Source organism: Sinohyriopsis cumingii, chromosome 3, assembly GCF_028554795.1.
Source record: "Sinohyriopsis cumingii isolate HCF-2022 chromosome 3, ASM2855479v2, whole genome shotgun sequence".
Classification (NCBI taxonomy): Eukaryota; Metazoa; Mollusca; class Bivalvia; order Unionida; family Unionidae; genus Sinohyriopsis; species Sinohyriopsis cumingii.
The window spans coordinates 153419723-153439310 of NC_142963.1; the positions used below are offsets into that span (position 1 = coordinate 153419723).

The 19588-nt window shown below is 42.3% G+C and overlaps 1 protein-coding gene across 1 annotated transcript in view; it reads right to left on the reverse strand.

Annotated features, from left to right (window-relative positions):
* The window catches only part of LOC149804173 (deoxyribonuclease-1-like), a 30555-nt gene extending 29401 nt beyond the window's left edge, over positions 1–1154 (reverse strand). The window contains exon 1 of the mRNA XM_089954056.1: positions 963–1154. Coding sequence (XP_089810182.1) covers positions 963–1154 — 192 coding nt within the window. The remainder of the gene's footprint in view (positions 1–962) is intronic.
* Positions 1155–19588: the final 18434 nt, after the last annotated feature.

Below are 19588 nucleotides of genomic sequence, written 5' to 3' on the forward strand. Positions count from 1 at the left end.
CTTACCATCCTTCAATTTGCTGTGTGAACTTCGAGTTAGAAAAGCATGACATCTTTGTGATATTATTCGCTCCTTGTCGATTGTCTTTGCCTATTCCTTCTCTCTGTCATGATATAGACCCTATCCCCTCGTTATGATCTTGACCCTACTCTCAAAATGATATGGACCCTACCTTTGTGATGATATTGGCCCTACCTTCGTTATGATATGGACCCTACCTTTGTGATGATATTGGCCCTACCTTCGTTATGATATGGACCCTACCGTCGTTACGATCTTGACCCTACCTTCGTTATGATAGGTGTTTTATCTCTGTTAAGATATTGTCTCCAATGTTGTAATATACACTTTTGCGGAACGCATGGTGGCCGATTGGTCTAAGGCCCATGGTGGCCGATTGGTCTAATGCGCTTGCCTTTACAGACCGCTCGCACATCTAACTTATGTCCGCCTGAGTTCGAGACTCGACTCGAACAATATGGTTATGTGATCTATATTGCCAGTAGCTACCCGTGGTTCTTCCTGTGGTCTTTGCATGTTCTTCCTTCACCAAATATACTAGCATGTATAGCCTATCAGGTGCTAAAATGACGTAAAACTCCACAGATAAAGAAACAAAAAATAAAAAACATGACCCTTCCGCTGTTATGAAAATGGTTCTACCTCTGTTTTATTTTCTGCCTACTTTTTGCTACCCAATCTATGATATTATCCATCCCTTTATTGTCATAATGTTTAACTTCTATTCTAATATTGTCATTACTCTGTTATGATTTGATATTGGATTACATCTATCCTTATGTCGATCTACCTTGTGATATTATTTTACCTTAACCTTGTTATGATAAATCATCCTTCCTTTGTTATGACGTATTTTTACCTCTGTAATAATATTGGCACTATGTCTGAAATAAACTTGCCCCTACCTCTGATACAATATTGACCCCACTTCTTGGACCTACCTTTGTTAGGATGCTGGCCACCTTCGTATTATTCATCTTGGTCCGGCCGAATATCTTGACGTTGAAGGCGCAAACGCTGATTGGGTTCTTGGCGGATCTCCTCCGGGACTTGGTGCCTTTCTGAACTGCTACCGCCAGAGCGCAGGCAACACAGACAAATGCCAAGACCGTGTGTAACGTACCTCGGACCATCCTGTATCAAGAACATTGTAATGAGGAAGATGAAGATAATGAAAGGAGTAATTACACTGTCAATATCTGCCGACGATGATAATATTAACTATGTTGATCCTTATTATTAACTGTATCCGTCTTAAACTGGCATCAATGTCATCATCCATATCAGTAAATCGATGTAGTGTTTGTTTTCATCACCTCCATTGCCATCATGTAATCGTAGTTTTGTAACTGACGTCGATAGTTATTGCAATTAACATCATCGCCATACAAGAAGTCTTCAGGGTGGTTAATATCATCGTTGTAAATGATAATCTTCGTCATAGACATTATCAGCATCAGTGTCTTTGTGTTTTCCTCATCAGCATAGCCATCACCATATCATCGTCACTTCCCGATTGTTCTATTTTCTGTCATGTTAATGTCACTGAAGTTGTAGTCCCGCACCAATTTCTTATGCGCGACAGTTGTCAAGGTCGTTGTTATCGACTTTGTCAAAATTATCGTCACAAGCATACTATTCATTTTCATCCACTTTATCTTGGTCATTATTAGTATAGTCATCATCTTAATTGACTGAGTGACTGAATCAGTTACCCGTCCACACAACTATCTTCATACCTAATGAATTCTTTAGAGTCAAGACATGTGGACATTGGTCATCCTGGTGAAAAAAATGCACTCCTATACAGAATGCTACGTTAGCTGTCAACTCAAAAGGACACAACGATTCGCATTACAAAACTGATCCAGAATATAGAATCTCAGTAATGAAAATATACCAGATGTATACTTTTGTTTATTATAGTTAACAAAAATCAATCAAACAAATTGCACCCTTAACATATTCAGTTTTCTGTTATTTCTACAAAATTAATATTATATTCAAAATATGGAAAACGATATTTTAACAGCAAAAATAAACTGTAGACATTCTCACCTGGCGGGGTATGTAAATCAACAGCTTTCGTGGTTGAGTATGGAAATGAAATAACTAGCTGCAAGAGAACTCTGTTATACAAAAGACTTGGCCATTATGTACATGATGAAAGTAAACATCATATAAGGATATACTTTTTATAACTTGTGCTGAACCACATTTGGCCTGAATGTTCTACATTTTCTTTTGTGTTCAAACATGTCTCAGTACCAGCCATCGGCAATGAGACATTGATATTATGTCAAAGTTTGTTGTTGTAGACACTTTTGACAAGGTTAACGTTTTGCTATACGGAAGTTACGTCCGAAGGAACGTGAGTGAGTATATACGCAAACACTGGTACAATAATTACACAGACAACAAGGAAAGATGCATTAACACTCCATGAAACACTTTGTTCACAAATGATCAGTGTCCATGCCGATTATATGTAGTCGCAGACCTCCAAACGCTTGAAATGTGTATAAATTGCGCGTCACCGACTATGCTATATTACACTCAGCGCCATAGTCTCTAAATAAGCGACTCTGCTACCTGGCGATTTACTATCCAATTTTGTTTTTGATGACGTAGATTGATAACTAATCCCCGTGTATTGTTTTTTAATAACGTAAACCAAATAACTAATCTGAGTGTCTTAGTTTTTAACAATGTAAATAAAATAAAAATGAATCGTCAATTTAGAATAAACAAATTGCAGGTTCCATTTTGTAAAACAAATGTATTTCATGGTATTTTGTACAGACAGCTGTAAGAAAGAACAAGACTTTTCTTGACAGTGTCTAATATTGCTAGTCTCCAAGCACGTACAAATGAACCTTACATGGTAACCAGCAATGCATTGAGGACCGATGTTAAAATAGGAACATAATAAATTGTCAAGCTTCAAGCATTTATATACAAGATTAAGGGGTGAACACGCATTTTGCTACGACTCACTACGTACCTCTGTGCAAATATCCCACATTGTAAAAAAAATCCACCTGACCTTATCCACCCAATGGGAAATAACTAAATTATTCTAAGAACACACCTGACCCACAACCTAGTGAGAAATTACTCAAAAGTTGTGAACAGTTTGTATTATTAATACTACGGTAAAACCCGTTATAACGCGATGCTTGGGTCCCAATAACATCGCGATATGAGCGGGATCGATTTAACAAATTTTTCGAAAACAATTCCCCATATAAAATAGGCATTGAAAATTCGATGTCATCAGTTTTAACTAACTTCTTGATCATATATCGTTTGTTTTGTTCGCCGGATTTACTTCTTCCAAACATTAAACAGTGCCGACTGTATTAAAAAATCTTTAAACTTTACTGAACTTGATAGCGTTTCTTGATTTTCGTTAACAAATATGACACTGCAGTATGTTTTAGAAAATTTTGGAAGTAAAGGCAACATTAAACGCAGTGCTGGGATTAAAAATGTACTAGGTATACGAATAATAGGTTTTTCCGAGATCACGTATTCAGAACGTTAAAAAGATAGGTCACCTTAAATTTTAAAAAAAACGGGAACCATGCTGACGTCGCGTTATAAGCGAAATCGTGTTAAAACGAATCACGTTATAACGGGTTTTACCTGTATTATTAATAATCGTTAACACCTGTCAACAACTATTTATACATCTTACGCAATCTACACTATTAATATCTTAAAATAGAAATTTTATACCCATGTACAAAATGTAGCTATCTAATATCTTTATTAAAGTTGATCATGACAATTTACAATTATGAACAAAAATTAAAAATAATATAGGCAAAAATCATGTACTAAGAGTACAAAAAGATAGATATACATAACATCGTAATAGGCGAGCCTGTGCACAGCACAATAAAACATGGTAATCAAAAATCTTGTACGTAAAAATAAGGTCCAATTTATAAACTAAAATACAATTTTATTATGAACTAAATAATAATTTATCTTAATATGGTGACAGGAGCTGTTGTGGTAATGAGCCTTGCTATTTAAAAAAATATATATTTTCTATTTGCACCTCCAGTCAATATTTCAAATAACAAACTCAATTATACAAAAATATATATAAGTTCAGCCATGCCAATCCAATCAGCTGTTTTCACAAGATGGCTTTTTACACTGCCAATCATTACACGCCATGCTGCACTTTGACTAATTGAAACTAATAATCATCAATAGTTTTTTCAGACTTTTCAAATTCTGTCAATAATAACAATCCGTCTTTGTCTCCTGATTAGCAGCACCTACTCGCCAACCATATTGCCCATTAAACACACTAAGCATGGTGAAATTGAATTAATTGTGTATTACCATTCCATCTGTATGTACTTGTATTTTCATTTGGAATGATGGCAACACTGGTATTTTCCCACATTTTTAGCTTTTAATATTTTTTGTTTGTTTTCAATTTCACATTTTTTTCAGAAAAAAGGGGCGGGGGATTGCACCATAATATTTTCAGTGCCTAGGGTCCTGGAAAGTCTTAATCCTGCCCTGCCCTGTTATCTTTAAACGATTGCTTTGGCCTTTCACGTAATGACAATTTTCTGTCCACTTTTGAACTCATTCTTTTCAGCGTTTTCATCTTAGATTGTTGACCGGTTTCCAAACGTCGGAGAACATATCATCAAAGTCATTAGCAAAATTTACGATATCACTTCATATAAAGGATTTCAATTTACGATATCACTTCAAATAAATGATTTCATTTCTATTTTTTACAAACCCTTCTGCTATTTACGGTTGTTGAAAAAATGACGTAGGGTGGGCAAATGCCATGTCAGACATGAAATGACGTAGGGTGGACAAATGCCATGTCAGACATGAAAGCACAGACGTCGACAACGTGTGCCAAAAGGCACTGTTTGATGGAAAAGAATTAGGATTTATTTAAGACAAAAACAGAGATATCCCTGTTTCCGCAGAAAACTGTAGATTACAAACATAAACTGAGCATAGCTTTTGCGAATGAAAGATAAAGAGAGACAAGCGGCAAGTAGTGATGTGGGCCACCTTGGCCTCAAGGGGAATTAGCATTACGAACACCCCTGGGCCACTTTAGCCTCAATGGGAAATTTAACATTACGAAAACCCCTGGGCCACTTTAGCCTCAAGGGAATTGAACATGGAAAAAATCTTGGGCCACTTTAGCCTCAAGGGAATTGAACATGGAAAAAAATCTTGGGCCTGTTGAGCCTCAAGGGAATTGAACATGCAAAAAAAATCTTGGGCCTGTTGAGCGACAAGGGGAAATGGAACAGGGTCGGGACCCTATTTTAATACGGTCCCGACCTGATGGGCCTATGAAAATGGAACAGGGGAAAATTGAAACAGGGAGGAATCTCTATTTTTTTTAAAAAAAAAAATTGGGGGGTAGGCAATTGAAAGTCAAGATCTTTTCGAGACCTATGAAGCGGCCCTGAAAAGGGCCTTTCGGTTTATGTTAATATTAACTGTATATTAACATAAAGGGCACCGCATTGGTCTTCTTCTGGTCCTTAGGCTGCGCCTGACTGCAGGACCGTAAATGACTACTCTTTTGAGGCATCCTTGACGCTCCACATATATTCTTCGCATCCACAGGCTGGTGTCTGTCCTGTGGATAATTGTCCAGTTGGATCGGACATACATCGGTATGTCCGTCCGGAACATCATGGAAGACACAAGTGTTGAAGATTGCACGTCGGTCCACATGTTGGGGTGCCGAGAACAGGTGAATCAATGCAGTGAACTGCGCTTATTTATAGGGAGAGGAACGATTGAAAAGGATTGAGTTCATTGACCAATCCAAACACGCGTTACAAAATTCAGTCAGCCCACGTCCAATCCGAAGAGAGCAGTCTGTGACGTCACATGTCCTATATAGATTCGCTAGCGCCTGTGCGCAGTCAATCCATGCGTTAGTTTTTTCAACATGACGGAAACTCAGAAAACGATAAATTTGGGTGCACCAGCCATGGAGACTACCCAAGGGAACCCGGACTTACTTTCAGAAGAAGTGAATTGGGATGTTGTGGATTTTCTTACCTCGCAAGAATTTGTTCCGGAACCTTCGTCACCTTCTCCTTCATTACCGCACGTGGAGAATTTTAAACAGAGACAGAAAGAAGAATTGGAGAAATTTATACAACAGCAAAAGGAAGCAGAACAAGTGTTTCTCCTACAGCAACAGCAGCAAGAAGAAGAGGTAAGAAAAAAACAACACCAAGAAGAAGCAGCAGCAAAGAAACAAGGGTGTGAAAATCAAACGGTCACGGTACTGTTAGACATTTTAGCGGAGTTAAGAAGTCTGAAACAAATGTATCAGACTTCTTTATTACGACCGAAGAGAATACGACCTTCCCGAGCTAAACACTCCAACTCTGTGACTAAGCCTATCGTACCACCCTTAGTGATTTCAACCAAATCATCATCATCATCAACAGTACGCAGTCCAGAAGTAGGCATCGGCCGTGGCAAAGGCTTAAGGCAGTTAAAGTTGATTGTTTAAACACCTCACCCATACACCAAAAAGACCCTTTTCAGGGCCACCCATGTCTCTCGAAAAGAGATAGACTTTCAATTGCCAATAATTAAAAAAAAAACCATTTTACCCCTATAGTACGTGTCTTTGTATGAGTGCGTGAGTGTATTTTAAAATCAAAACCCAAAGACACTTACCTTTTTATACCTAATTTATTCTTTTATCAATATTTACAATCCAATTCACAATTCACAACTCACAACATAACACTTTAAAAAGTTCATAGACTTCTTCTGTCTCATTGTTCACTCTCTCTGTTTTTTAAATTTCTTCACCGTCACAGTCTTTTCCTCCTCTTCCTCCTCACTTTCTTCCCTTCTTATTTTCTTCTCCTGTTTCCTTTTCTTCACCTGTCTGCTTTCTTCCTCTTCTTCTTCCTCTGAAGAATCCCTCTCTTCTTCTGACTCCTCTTGTTTCTTAGGGCAATCTGGAGACCAATGTCCTTTTTCTTGACAATAATAACAGATATCTTGACTTTTGTCTCTTTAAACCCAAGTTTTGCTTTTTTTACGGCCTGGACACTCTGAAGACCAATGCCCTTTCTTCTGACAGATATAGCAAGCATCTTGACTTTTATCTCGATAGGAGGGTTAGTAGTCCCTCGGCTGGTCTGAAGAGAATTTTCGGATGACCCCTCGCAACGCTCTGATGAAACGTTCGATTTTTGTAGTCTCTTCCATCGCTGTGCTCGGTTTGAGAGTGAAATCAATAGTGGAAGGACAAGACACACACCCTTTATATACGCTGGTCTGTCATGACTATAAAGTAACCCATGGTGTTTAAATTTTCGTCATTTGACGTTTTGCTATCAAGATGAAACGATCCAATTCATTTCAGAAGAAAGAAGAAGAAAGTAAGAGGCAGAAACGTGATCTATCGCCTCGTACCAGGGCCGAAGTCTTGGCACAAATTCATGCCAGTGATTTTGAAGAGGACATTAGTGAACCACAATCCAAACTCAGAGAGTTTTCCTCTAAACAAAATTTACCACCCTTAGTCAACCCTGAAAAGTATTATTCCATTCAAGAGACGGAAAAGCGACCCTCTAGAAAATTTAGAACTACGGCTTACAAATACACGGTGAAGTTTAAAGATTTCAAGTCCGATGTACCCTTGGAGAAAGCAGAAGGGTTCATAACCAAGATGTGGGACTCTTTTCTCACCACACTCAAGCGACAACGTCAAGCCAAAGAAGACGATCGCTTGAGACTTTCCATAGAACACGACGGTTTGAAATCCCCTGTTTGGATCGAGTTTAGCAGCCCTGCAGAATTGACCGCTTCCAAAGTCATGGACAAGATTCAACACGTGCAACAATCCAATGACCAGTTTGACATCACCGATGGAAAAGCCACAATGGACATGACCAACGTTTCTCTTCCTCAAGGGACTGGCCGCAAAAAGGTCTTATTGGTGAACGACCTTCGCAACACCAAAAAGAGTCTCGTCCGAATTAACAACCCTCAAGACCAGATGTGTTTAGCCCGTGCCATCGTGGTGGGACGAACCTATGCCAACAAGAACGACACGGTAGAATGGAAAAGAGCCTGGAAACCTATTCGACAATCGGACCGAGCCAAATAACGAAACGAAGCAGAACTCCTGTTACAACAAGCCGGCCTGTCCAAAGACACACTCTGTGGCATTCCTGAAATGCAAAAATTGCAACATGTCCTAGCTCCACGCTACACCTTGAAAGTGCACCCTCAAGAAATGCGTGGGTCTCTGTTGTTTCGAGGGAAAGACTTTAAGGATGGAAAATACATTCATGTCTATCATCACGATGAACATTTCGATACCATTACCAGGATCACCGGATTCCTGGGATACAGATATTACTGTGAGAAATGTGACTATGGCTATAACAATCGAGAGCAACACAAGCATTGTGGATCGAAATGCTCAGGATGTTTGGCCTCTCCACCCTATCTGAGCGAAGGACAAGAACGGGTGCATTGTTCAACTTGTCTGCGCACGTTTGTCAGCCCTGCCTGTTACCAACAACATTTGAAGACGCAAGGTTCACAGAAGAAATGCGCTTGTCAACTGCTGAGATTGTGCCCTACGTGTGGACAAGGTCTATGGACCAATAATGCCAAGGCACACGTATGTTCAGGAAAGAAAAAATGTCACATTTGTCACCACATCGTGGACTTGGAACACCAATGCTACGTGCAAAAATACCAATCCCAACCAGAGAAAGAGGACGGTCACAAGAAGAAAGGCAATTTCATCTCTTTCGATTTCGAATGCATGCAAGAGACCGGTATTCACGTTCCTAATTTCTGCGTGGCTCATCGAGCGTGCGAAAAGTGCATTCAAGAACCTATTTTCAGTCATTGCCCTCACTGCAGTAAGATTCCTGGAGGGCATGAAAATCTTTCGAGGACCGAACACGCTAGCCGATTTCGCTCGATGGGTCTTAGACCCCATCGACAAGACGTGGAGCCAAGAGGACATCGAACGTTACGGAGATTGTCATCGCCATGCCACGGTGATGGCTGACAATTTCTCCGGATACGATGGACAGTTTCTTTTGAGATACTATACGGAACATGTCACTTTGAACGGAGCCAAAATCATTTTCATGCAAGTGGGACAAGTGCAGTTTAAAGATTCGATAAGTTACTTGGCCATGCCTTTGAGTCGAATGCCTAAAACGTTTGGAATGACAGAAATGGCTAAAGGGTACTTTCCACACTTTTTCAATACAGAAGCCAATCAACATGCCGTTCTACCCCATTTGCCTGAGGCTCACTATTACGACCCCGACAACATGCGTACCGAACAACGAGAAGCTTTCTACGCTTGGTACCAGGCTCACGCCTCGGACCCTTTCGACTTTCAGGAAGAAATGCTAAAGTATTGTCGTTCCGACGTGGACATTTTACGGCGTTGCTGTGGAAAATTTCGAGAACTGTTCATGGAACACGGAGGGGTCGATCCTTTAAAAGAAGCTTGCACCATTGCCAAAGCGTGTTCCTTAGTGTACCGACAACGATTCATGCCTGAAAACACCGTGGCTGTCATCAGTCCTCAAACGACCAACTATGTCAAACGTCAATACTCGGTCAAAGCCCTACGCTGCTTACATTACTTGTGCGACAAGGAAGACAAATGGATTCAGCATGCCCGCAATGGAGGAGGCGAAAAGACCATCGGAATGCATTCGGTCGATGGCTGGGACTTAGAAAACCCCAAGATCGTGTACGAGTTTAACGGTTGATTATTTCACGGATGCCCCGTCTGTTACCTTGATCGTGGCACTAAAGATCAGTTTTTACAACGAACCATGGAAGACTTGTACCAGGCCACTTGTCAGCGACGTCTGAAGTTAGAACAGGAAGGATACCAAGTGGTGGAAATGTGGGAACACGAGTACGATCACCGTTTGAAAACCGATCCCGTGTTTAAACGCATTGTGGAAAGTTACCAGTTCATGGACCCCCTGAACCCGAGGGATAGTTTGTATGGAGGAAGGACCAATGCCACCTGTTTGCTGTACCAAGCCGACGAAGAGAAAGGAGAAGAAATCAAATACTTGGGCGTGTGTTCGCTGTATCCTTACGTGTGCAAATATTGCCGCTTTCCTGCAGGGCACCCCCAATTGTTGACGGAACACATCGACCTGGCCAACATTCAACAATACGAAGGCTTGATCAAGTGCAAAGTCTTGCCTCCCACGGACTTGTACCATCCCGTGTTACCTCACCATTGTCGAGGCAAACTGATGTTTCCTTTGTGCCGTACTTGTGCCGAAACGTGCAACCAAGATCAACCTTGTCAGCACACCCAGGAAGAACGCGCCTTGACGGGAACGTGGGTCAGCGTAGAATTGTTCAAAGCTCTGGACATGGGATACCAACTGTTAGACGTGTACGAAATTTGCCACTTTCCCAAAACACAACAATACCGTAAGGGTGACCCCAAGCAGAAAGGCATTTTTCGCCGACTACGTGGATGCCTTTTTGAAACTGAAGCAAGAAGCCAGCGGCTATCCTTTCTGGTGTCACACTCCTGAAGACCAAATAAAATTCAAAGAGAAATACTGGGCATAAGAAGGCATCACTTTAGATCACATCGAGAAAAACGAAAGAAGGCGATCGTTTGCCAAAGTGATGTTAAATTGCTTGTGGGGAAAAATGGCACAACGTCCGTGTTTACCCAAGACGGAATATTTGACAGAACCTTCCCGCTACTTTCAGATGATTCACGACAAAACCAAATTCATGAAACACGTGGACATCGTTCGCGAGGATTTGATCTTAGTCAATTACGAAGAAGATCTGGACTTTGTACAAGACGACCCCTTTGGAAATGTCATCATTGCGGCTTACGTGACAGCTCATGCTCGCTTAAAACTGTACGAAGCTATAGAACTGTTAGGGGAACGTGTCCTGTACTTTGACACGGACAGTTGCATTTACATCCATCATCCGAGTCAACAGCACCCTGACATCGAAGGAGACCGTTTAGGAGCCTGGACAGACGAGCATCCCGACGACAAGATTCTAAGTTTCGTCAGTGGCGGTCCTAAAAATTACGGCTACGAATATCGTGACAAACAATGAGAAGTGCACACGAAGTGTAAAGTGAAAGGAGTGACTCTGAATTGTCGCACCAGTCGAGTGGTCAACTTTGGCGTATTGAAAGAAGCCTTGCAGTCTAGAGAAGATGAACACTTTAAAGTGGCTACCTATCAGCCCAACAAGATTGTACGTTTACCCACTCACCACATCGTCAGTCGACCCTTGGAAAAAGTCTATCAAATCGTGTACCAGAAGCGAGTGCGGCTTTCCAACCACTTTACTTTGCCGTATGGACATGTCGGTATAAAACATTGGTTGTAAGAGGATAGCCACTCGCCAGAAGTATGACTTAGCCACAGCAAGAATCGAGTGAGAAATCCAGTGAGCACTCCAAGTTCAAACCCTACCATTTTCCGGTCTTCTTACCTGACTATTGTGATTGTGCCCGTCGATTGGAAACGTTTCAAGCATGGCCTACGGATAGGGAAGGATTACCTTCTTCGAATGTTTTAGCTAGAACAGGATTTGTGTACTTGGGACCTGAGTCTGGATTGGGATACAAAGTACAGTGTTTCGCTTGCGGACTGAAGTTACGAATGGATCTATGTATCTATAAAGATTCAGCTATTCTGGAACATACTCGATGGTCTCCGCACTGCCCTTACCTTTCTATGGCATTTCCACCCATTACACTACGGTACAATTATGACGGTACCTTAGAGACGGTACCTTCCAAAACTAGACACAAAAAAGGAACGATGTACCCGCTTGAGACTGCATTGCGACTAGTATAAATAGGGGCTATGGTCAAGATCGATAGTTCATTGTGACTACCAAGACCAAGCGAACAAGATGAATACTTTCAGAGAAACACAAAACAAGTTCAGACAGGCACAATTCAAGTTTGGGGATTCTGAAGTGGAATGCGATTGTGAGCCTTGCGATGGGAACGATGCTGTACGTTGTGACCTTAGCGATGCCGTAAAGCATCATGAGAACTTTGTTCTCACTACCCCTATCATGGAAAGTGATGCTGTGCGTGTCAAACCTGAGGGATGCGAAAGCGATGCCGCTCGTCCTCTTGGACACTTTACTAGGTTTCGTTTTAAAGGTGAATGTCCACCTTCACGTCTACCCCCCTACGGATGTCATCCAGCCCTGAGCAAACTCCTGTTCATGTCACCCAACCCTCATCGAAACGAACCTGTGAAAGACGAATATTCGTTTCCTGTGCGTTTGTCGGAATACTGCGACTTTGAAAATCGTCTTCAATCGTTCAAAGGAAAATGGCCTAAGTATCTGGGAGGACCGACCCCCGAAGAATTAGCCAGAGCCGGATGTTTCTACTTGGGCGAAGGGGATAAAGTCAAGTGCTTCAGTTGCGATGCGTCACTTCACCATTGGGAACCACAAGATTCGGCCTACCTAGAACATGCTCGATGGTCACCGAATTATCATTACTTACCCTTAGTGGGACCGATACCTTGAAGTAACTTACCATGTCGATGAAGAAGAAGAAGAAACCAGATTGGCTAGGAGTCAAATGTTGGACATCACCGAGACCAGTATTCAAACTTCATTTCAAAAATGATATTGAATCATTACCTAAAGAACTACAAGAGAAGATTTACAAGGAAGTTTGGCAGGGACTTGCCAGAGTGAAATCTCAATGGGTAACTGTAGAACTTTTGTGCCGAGAAATTCACAAGAGGAAAGTGAAAAAAGTCAATCAATGTGTTAGATTTCTCTGGGTCAAGTGTGCATTCGTCCTATTATATCACTCTAGACCGTTTTAAAAGAATTCAATGAGATTCTTGGACGTTACCCTGAATGGCAGTGGTCAGAAATTACTCACTATGTGGATTACTTTTGCTCTAGGAGAAGATTTGAATTGTACTGACTGACCTATTCATGGATACTTTAGAAGAGAACATTCGTGCTTTGCCTGTGGAGTTGAGAGAACGCATTTACCGAGAATTGGTCACAATACAAGTCAAACGTAAAGAACAGTTTCATCCGTTACGTCACCGGTGTTTGAACCACTGGTACATGAATGCTATACAAGGACTGATTCAATTGAAAGTGTTCCATTGGACAGACATTGATCAACGACCCCCTGGTTTAAAAAAGAATTGGTTTGCTATTGATGATTCTATGTACTACATTGTAAACTTACTGCATCGAATTCCAGAGGAAGAGTTAACGAATTACCAATATCCTTTACACAATGTGTACTTAGTGAAAGAGGAAACTTCTGAACGAATTGTAATGTGTAAATTAGTGATTAAACGATTTAGATTCGACAATGAATTAAAACCATGTCTGTGCAAACGGTACATTTCTTGTGTCAGAAAGAGGATTTAGTATGACCTATTCATTGATACTTTACAAGAGAACATTCGTGCTTTGCCTGTGGAGTTGAGAGAACGCATTTACCGAGAACTGGTCAAAATACAAGTCAAACGTAAAGAACAATTGCATCCGTTACGTCAAAGGTGTTTGAACCACTGGTACCTGAATGGTATAAGAGGACTGATTCGTCAGAAATTGTTTCAGTGGTCAGACCTTGCTAGTGAGTTAGTGAATGAACGAAATGTTCATCATTTTGGTTACTTCGAGATTCACCTAGAGCAACGAATTGAGGAAGACGAATTAAAGGATTACCAACATATTTTACGTGGAATCTGCTTAGCGGAAGAGGAAACTCCTAATCGAAATTTGAACTGTAGGTTACAGTATTCTAGATTTCCTACTGGAGAACGAAGATGTCTGGGTAGAATGTGCGTGTATTGCTTCCGAAAAAAGAGAGCATAAAAACAGGAATCCATGCCACGGCTTATATCACAAGTGATTGAACAGATTCCGTGGAAGGAACTCAATGACACTATTCAAACCGTGGAGGATTACCATCACTTAGTACGACAACTGTATCCATTGAATTTGGGTCGACGCATAGTGTGTGTCTTAGTGACTTGTTTTCTGGGATTTCGTTTACCAGCCGATTCCTTGTGGATTCTTTACGAACAGTACTTACCACTCAAATGGCCTTAAATGGCCACGAAAGACTCCTTTTGCTCAAAGCCTTGCGTTTTCATCTGGATACTTCTCGACCTCTACGGAAAAAAAAGATTCGTCAATTCTAGCTACCGAAGACGTGTATGACGATGTGTGTGTAGCTTGTGACTTATACCCCCACTGGACAGCTGTCCGTGCCTGGAACAATGGGATTTTGAGGCTTCGACCCAAGAAGTGACCCAGTATGCACGAGAGTTGTTCAAGGAAAAAAGTCACTTTTCAACCTGTGTTAGTGACAGTTCCAGAAGAAGAACTCGTCACTCAGGATAGGACTATCGTGGACATGCCTGAAAGACCCTTTCGGGAGGACACTTGTGTGACCTTACCCCCTGTTGAACTGGTCAGAACATAACCCAAAACATGTTGTAAAGAAACTTGTTTTTATTCCACGTTGATGGTTTTCATATGCCTTTTATCGTTGTACTGAAGCCTTTGGCTTTTATGTATTTTTGTCTTTCGTGTTCATGTTTAAAATATTCAATAAACGTGTTCTAAAAAAAGTATATAAAATCTTGTCTTGTTTGTTTTCGTGTCACAAGTGATATTCCTAACACTATGGCTACCTCTGCTGTCTCTGCTCCCTCTTCCTCCACTGTCAAAGTCATCGACGAACACATAGATCGTACCAGTTGGGAGGCTTTGTATCTTCGCCATCCCTTTAACATGCTCATTGCTGGACCTAGCAGTTCAGGCAAAACCGAATTCGTCAAACGTTTGATCGAACATAAACATCATTTGATCGATCGTCCGCCTCAACGCATCGTGTGGTGTTACAAAGAGTGGAAATCGGCGTACAGCCTCTTGCGAGAAAGTCAAGACGATTCCATCGTGTTTGTGGAAGGCATTCCTAAAGAAGACGACGGCATCGTCTCTGACTCCCGTCAAACCCATTTGGTCATTTTCGACGACATGTTAGGAGAAGACGAAGAAGAAATTAAACTATGGTTTACGCGCAAAGGGCATCACCGTAATGCCAGTGTCGTTTACATTGCTCAAAATTTGTTTCAACAAAGTAAAGCCCATCGCACCATCAGTCTCAATGAGCATTACGTGGTTTTGTTTAAAAGCCCTCGAGATAAATCGCAAGTGCAAGTCTTAGCCAAACAGTTAGGAACACCATGGCTGACTCAGACGTACGACGATGCCACTCAAATTCCACACGCTTATTTACTTGCTGATTTGAAACCTACGACCCCCGATGATTTGCGATTTCGTACCCAATTGTTTCACCACTGGTGCCAAAACGGAGGGCCTGTCCTTTACACGTTTCCGTCCTCGACTTAATTTCACTCCAAAAAGATCTATAAAAACCTCGGACACTTTTCGTCTGTCTCACAGTTTCAACATGACGTCCCTTCAGTCGCATCTTCCCGTCAAATTGATTCGTGCCTTGTATGGCATCAGTCGAGAAAAAAATCCACAAATACGGGCCCGTGTCTTAGAAGCTAGTCTCAAAGAAGTCTTACGATGGTTCACGGTGACAGCACGTCAATTACTGCAAGGCATCATTCAGATTCCTCATCAAACCAAACGCTTTTTTGATCGAAACAAAGTCGCTTTGACCCAACTGGCCGATCCCCGCATCTACACTCAGACCGAAAAGCAAATCATTTTGAAACCTGGAGGGAGAGGTACTCTAGGAGGGGTCATCATTCGCTCTCTCTTAAGATGGGATCCTAATGCTCCCAAAGTTCTCCCCAAGAAAAAAGTCAAACGAACCTCCAAGAAGAAAAAGAGCCACGGTGTCAAGACCAGGTCCCCAAGGAGACCCGTGTCCGTGAACTTCTCCAGTGGCGGGACCCTCCTCTTACCAGTCACCACCCCGGAAAAAGAAAAGCCCCAGAAAAAGAAACAGATAAAAGTCCTCAGAAAAAGAAAAGCCCACAGAAAACTAGTCGCAAGAGAGGCACTTCGGCCAGGACACAACCTTACACTCGCAAACCACGACCTGCAACGGCGGTGACCGCGTCTCCGGTAGCCTCAGGTTCATTCACTTCTCCGTTGATGACACCAAGAACTGAGAAGTACTTGGAGACGTTGATCACATCAAGAACTTCTCCCTTGATGACCCCAAGAACTTCCCCAGTGGCAGGACCCTCCAATTTAGTGGCAGTGGCCGCTGCTTGCAAAGTACCTTTTCCCAAAATGAAAGTCCAGGAGAGATCGGGCATGTTACAAAGTTTACTGGATTTGTCCAAGCAAGAACTGACGCGATTTAGTCCGTTGCGTACCCCTGCACGACGTGTCATGCCTGTCCTCATGTTGATACGCCGTAAAGACAATCAGTCGCGACGCGTTTCAGTATAAAAAAGGACTGCGACCAAGTAGGGGTATCAGTGAACTTCCAAAAGATGTCACCTTCAAGAAGTGCACACCGTCACTATCGTCAAAAAAGAAAGAGACAAAGGCAGACTCGTCATCCGACAAGGCGCTTAGCCAAGCATCGACGTTACGCTAAGAAAAGATACAGTCGTTCAAAGAAAAAGAGGCGTCAACAACAAGGGAGGATTCCTTGGCGATTTTGGAAAAAACACTGTCACCTTTATGACAAAGCGATAGTCCCCCAAAAAAAGATTAAAGGGCGTGTGTTAAGTCATCGACGTTAGTGTATGTTTGGTGAATGTCCCGGAACCCACAAGCAAAGATGTCACCCTCCAGAAAACATTCCTCTTCTAAACCCCAAGGAAAGAAATGGAAAGGACTGCCACCACGTTTAGTCAAACATGGGGACATGTTATCTGTCCTGTCCGAAGCTTCTCCACCCTTGCGAAAAAAACTCATTCAATCGGCCTCTAAAGAAGTCATCGATACCGTGTGCGAATGTTGTTTGAACGTCTTGAAAGGCACGATCCCTTTGTCCAAACACCAGAACAATGCTTAGGCAAACATCGTCACGTTCTTCGCCAAATGGTTCAAAAGAAAATTCCCATTCGTCAAAAAAGGAAGATGGTGGTCCAACGTGGAGGAATTTTACCCCTCTTGCTAGGCCCATTACTGAAAGGAGTCTTAGGAACCATGTTGGGAGGACTGGTGGGAGCAAGATATAAAGGCCGTCTGGAGTCCCAAGATCTCAGAATCGACCCCTGACATCCCATGGAAGGACGAAAACTAGCTTTAGTGCCTTACAAACGATGGATGGAATACCATCGTTGGGAAGAACAACGCACCCCGCATTTACCTCCCAATCCCAATTTGAGCGAGATGTCCCAGTTACAACACGAATTGCAGTCCTTGATGGATCGCCAAGATTTGTCCGAAACAGAAAAATCGCAAAAGTACGGTCAACTCTTGCAACGACTGCAACTCTTTCACAAGAAAGCCTCAGACGAAACAGCTCTTCCCACTCTGAAAGATTTTAAGACCTTTATGAAAAGTCCAGCACTATCACCACTACCACCACCACTACCAGTGGCCAAGACAGAAAAGGAGAAGAAGAAGGGTTTCAAACTCCACCAGAAAAAGTACGCAAGTTAACAACACCACCTACCTCCAGAATTGGATGGATTAAAAAGATGATGACCACCCCTTCTTCATCAGAAGAGAAAAAGAAGGTGAAGACAGAAGTGAAACAAGAACCGATATCCCCCGCTCAGACATCCTCCTCTTCGACACGCATCGCCGGTCGCACACGCAAAGCATTGCAATCCAAGAAAATACCCCAAGAGAAAAAGAGCAGCATCCTCCAAAAGTGAGTGTGTTATTAACAAACAAACAAAAAATGGAAAAGTGTTAGCCAGCATTTACTACGATCCCTCCCATCCTGCAGGTTACGCAGGAGTTCAAAAATTGTATCGTGCTGCCAAAACTCGACTGAAAAGTCTCCGTTTACCTCAAGTGCAACGATGGTTACAAGAACAAGCTACCTACACTTTACACAAACCCATTCGACGCAAGTTTGCCAGAAGTCGCAGCCAAGTGGAAGGCATCGATCATCAATGGCAAGCCGATTTAGCCGATGTGTCTCATTTGGCCAGCTACAATCGTGGCTACAAATATTTGTTTTGTGTCATCGACGTCTTTTCCAAATTTGCCTGGGTCGTGCCCTTGACTTCCAAATCGAGCAGCGAGTTAGTGCGAGCCCTGTAACGGGTGTTGAAACAAAGCGGTCGTCACCCTCTTCGATGGCAAACGGACAAAGGCACAAGATTTCTGAATCAAGCTTTCCAAAAAGAATTAAAGAAACGTGACATTCATTTTTTTACCACCGAGAATCCTGAAACCAACACCAGCATCGTAGAACGTTTTCAACTCACTTTGAAAGAACGCATGTGGAAACATTGTACTCATCACCACACTCTGAAGTACATCGACATCTTACCGCACCTGGTGCAAGCGTACAACCATTCTTACCATCGAAGCATTGGACATGCCCAGCAAGAGGTGACTCCCGAAAACGAAGTGCTGGTGTCTGATTACCTGTTTGGTACGTCCCCGACGACGAGGGCTGTCACCAAGAAAAGCGAAGTGTTGGACGTAGGAGATTGGGTACGCATTGGCAAAACCAAACGCACTTTCGACAAAGGTTAATTACCTAACTGGACCACCGAACTGTTTCGTGTCACTGAACGAGTGCATGGCCGTCATCCTGCCGTCTATAAATTGGAAGACATGAACGGAGAAGTGCTCAAAGGAACGTTTTATTTGCCCGAGTTACAACGTGTCACCAAAAACGACGACGTGTACGACATAGAAAGCATTCTCGAACGCAGAACCCGTAAAGTGGGCAAACGACGTGTCAAAGAAGTCAAAGTACGTTGGAAAGGATATCCACCCAGTTTTGATTCTTAGATCGACTCTTCTCAGGTCATCGACTATAAAAAGAAGTGACCATCATGCCCTTTCACAAAGACGCAGCTGCTACTGCTACCACTCCTTCACCCAGTTCTTCTCTGCAAGATTTACAAAAACCACCCTTGTGGGTGTGGTGTGGAGAACGTGTGCCTAAAACGCAAATCGTCTTTTTCTGTCAAATTTTCGTGGTGTATTGTGTCATCGGGGCAGCCATCGCCAATTTGAGTTTGCAACAAGGAGACAAACAATTGTGGTCCATTTTATTGAGCAGTTGCATCGGTTACCTGCTTCCCAATCCTTCCCTGAAATTCTCTTCCAACGGGAACAACGGGAACCTTGTGTCCAGTGCCAGTGTCAGTCACCAATCCAACAACAACAACCCCATTTTGGGCGGAGACACTCCTCTGACTTCCAATAACCCCTCGGACCGTCACAGAACTCTGGAATTATGAGTCACCAAAACCAATTTTACTTAACCTTACCCAGTGACAGTTCCATGGAGGTGCTTCCCAACAACACGTTGTGCTATTATGCGGCCAAATTACCTCAGGTCATCCAATTAGATCACGAAGCTCATTGGGAAGTGGCTTTAGTGGAA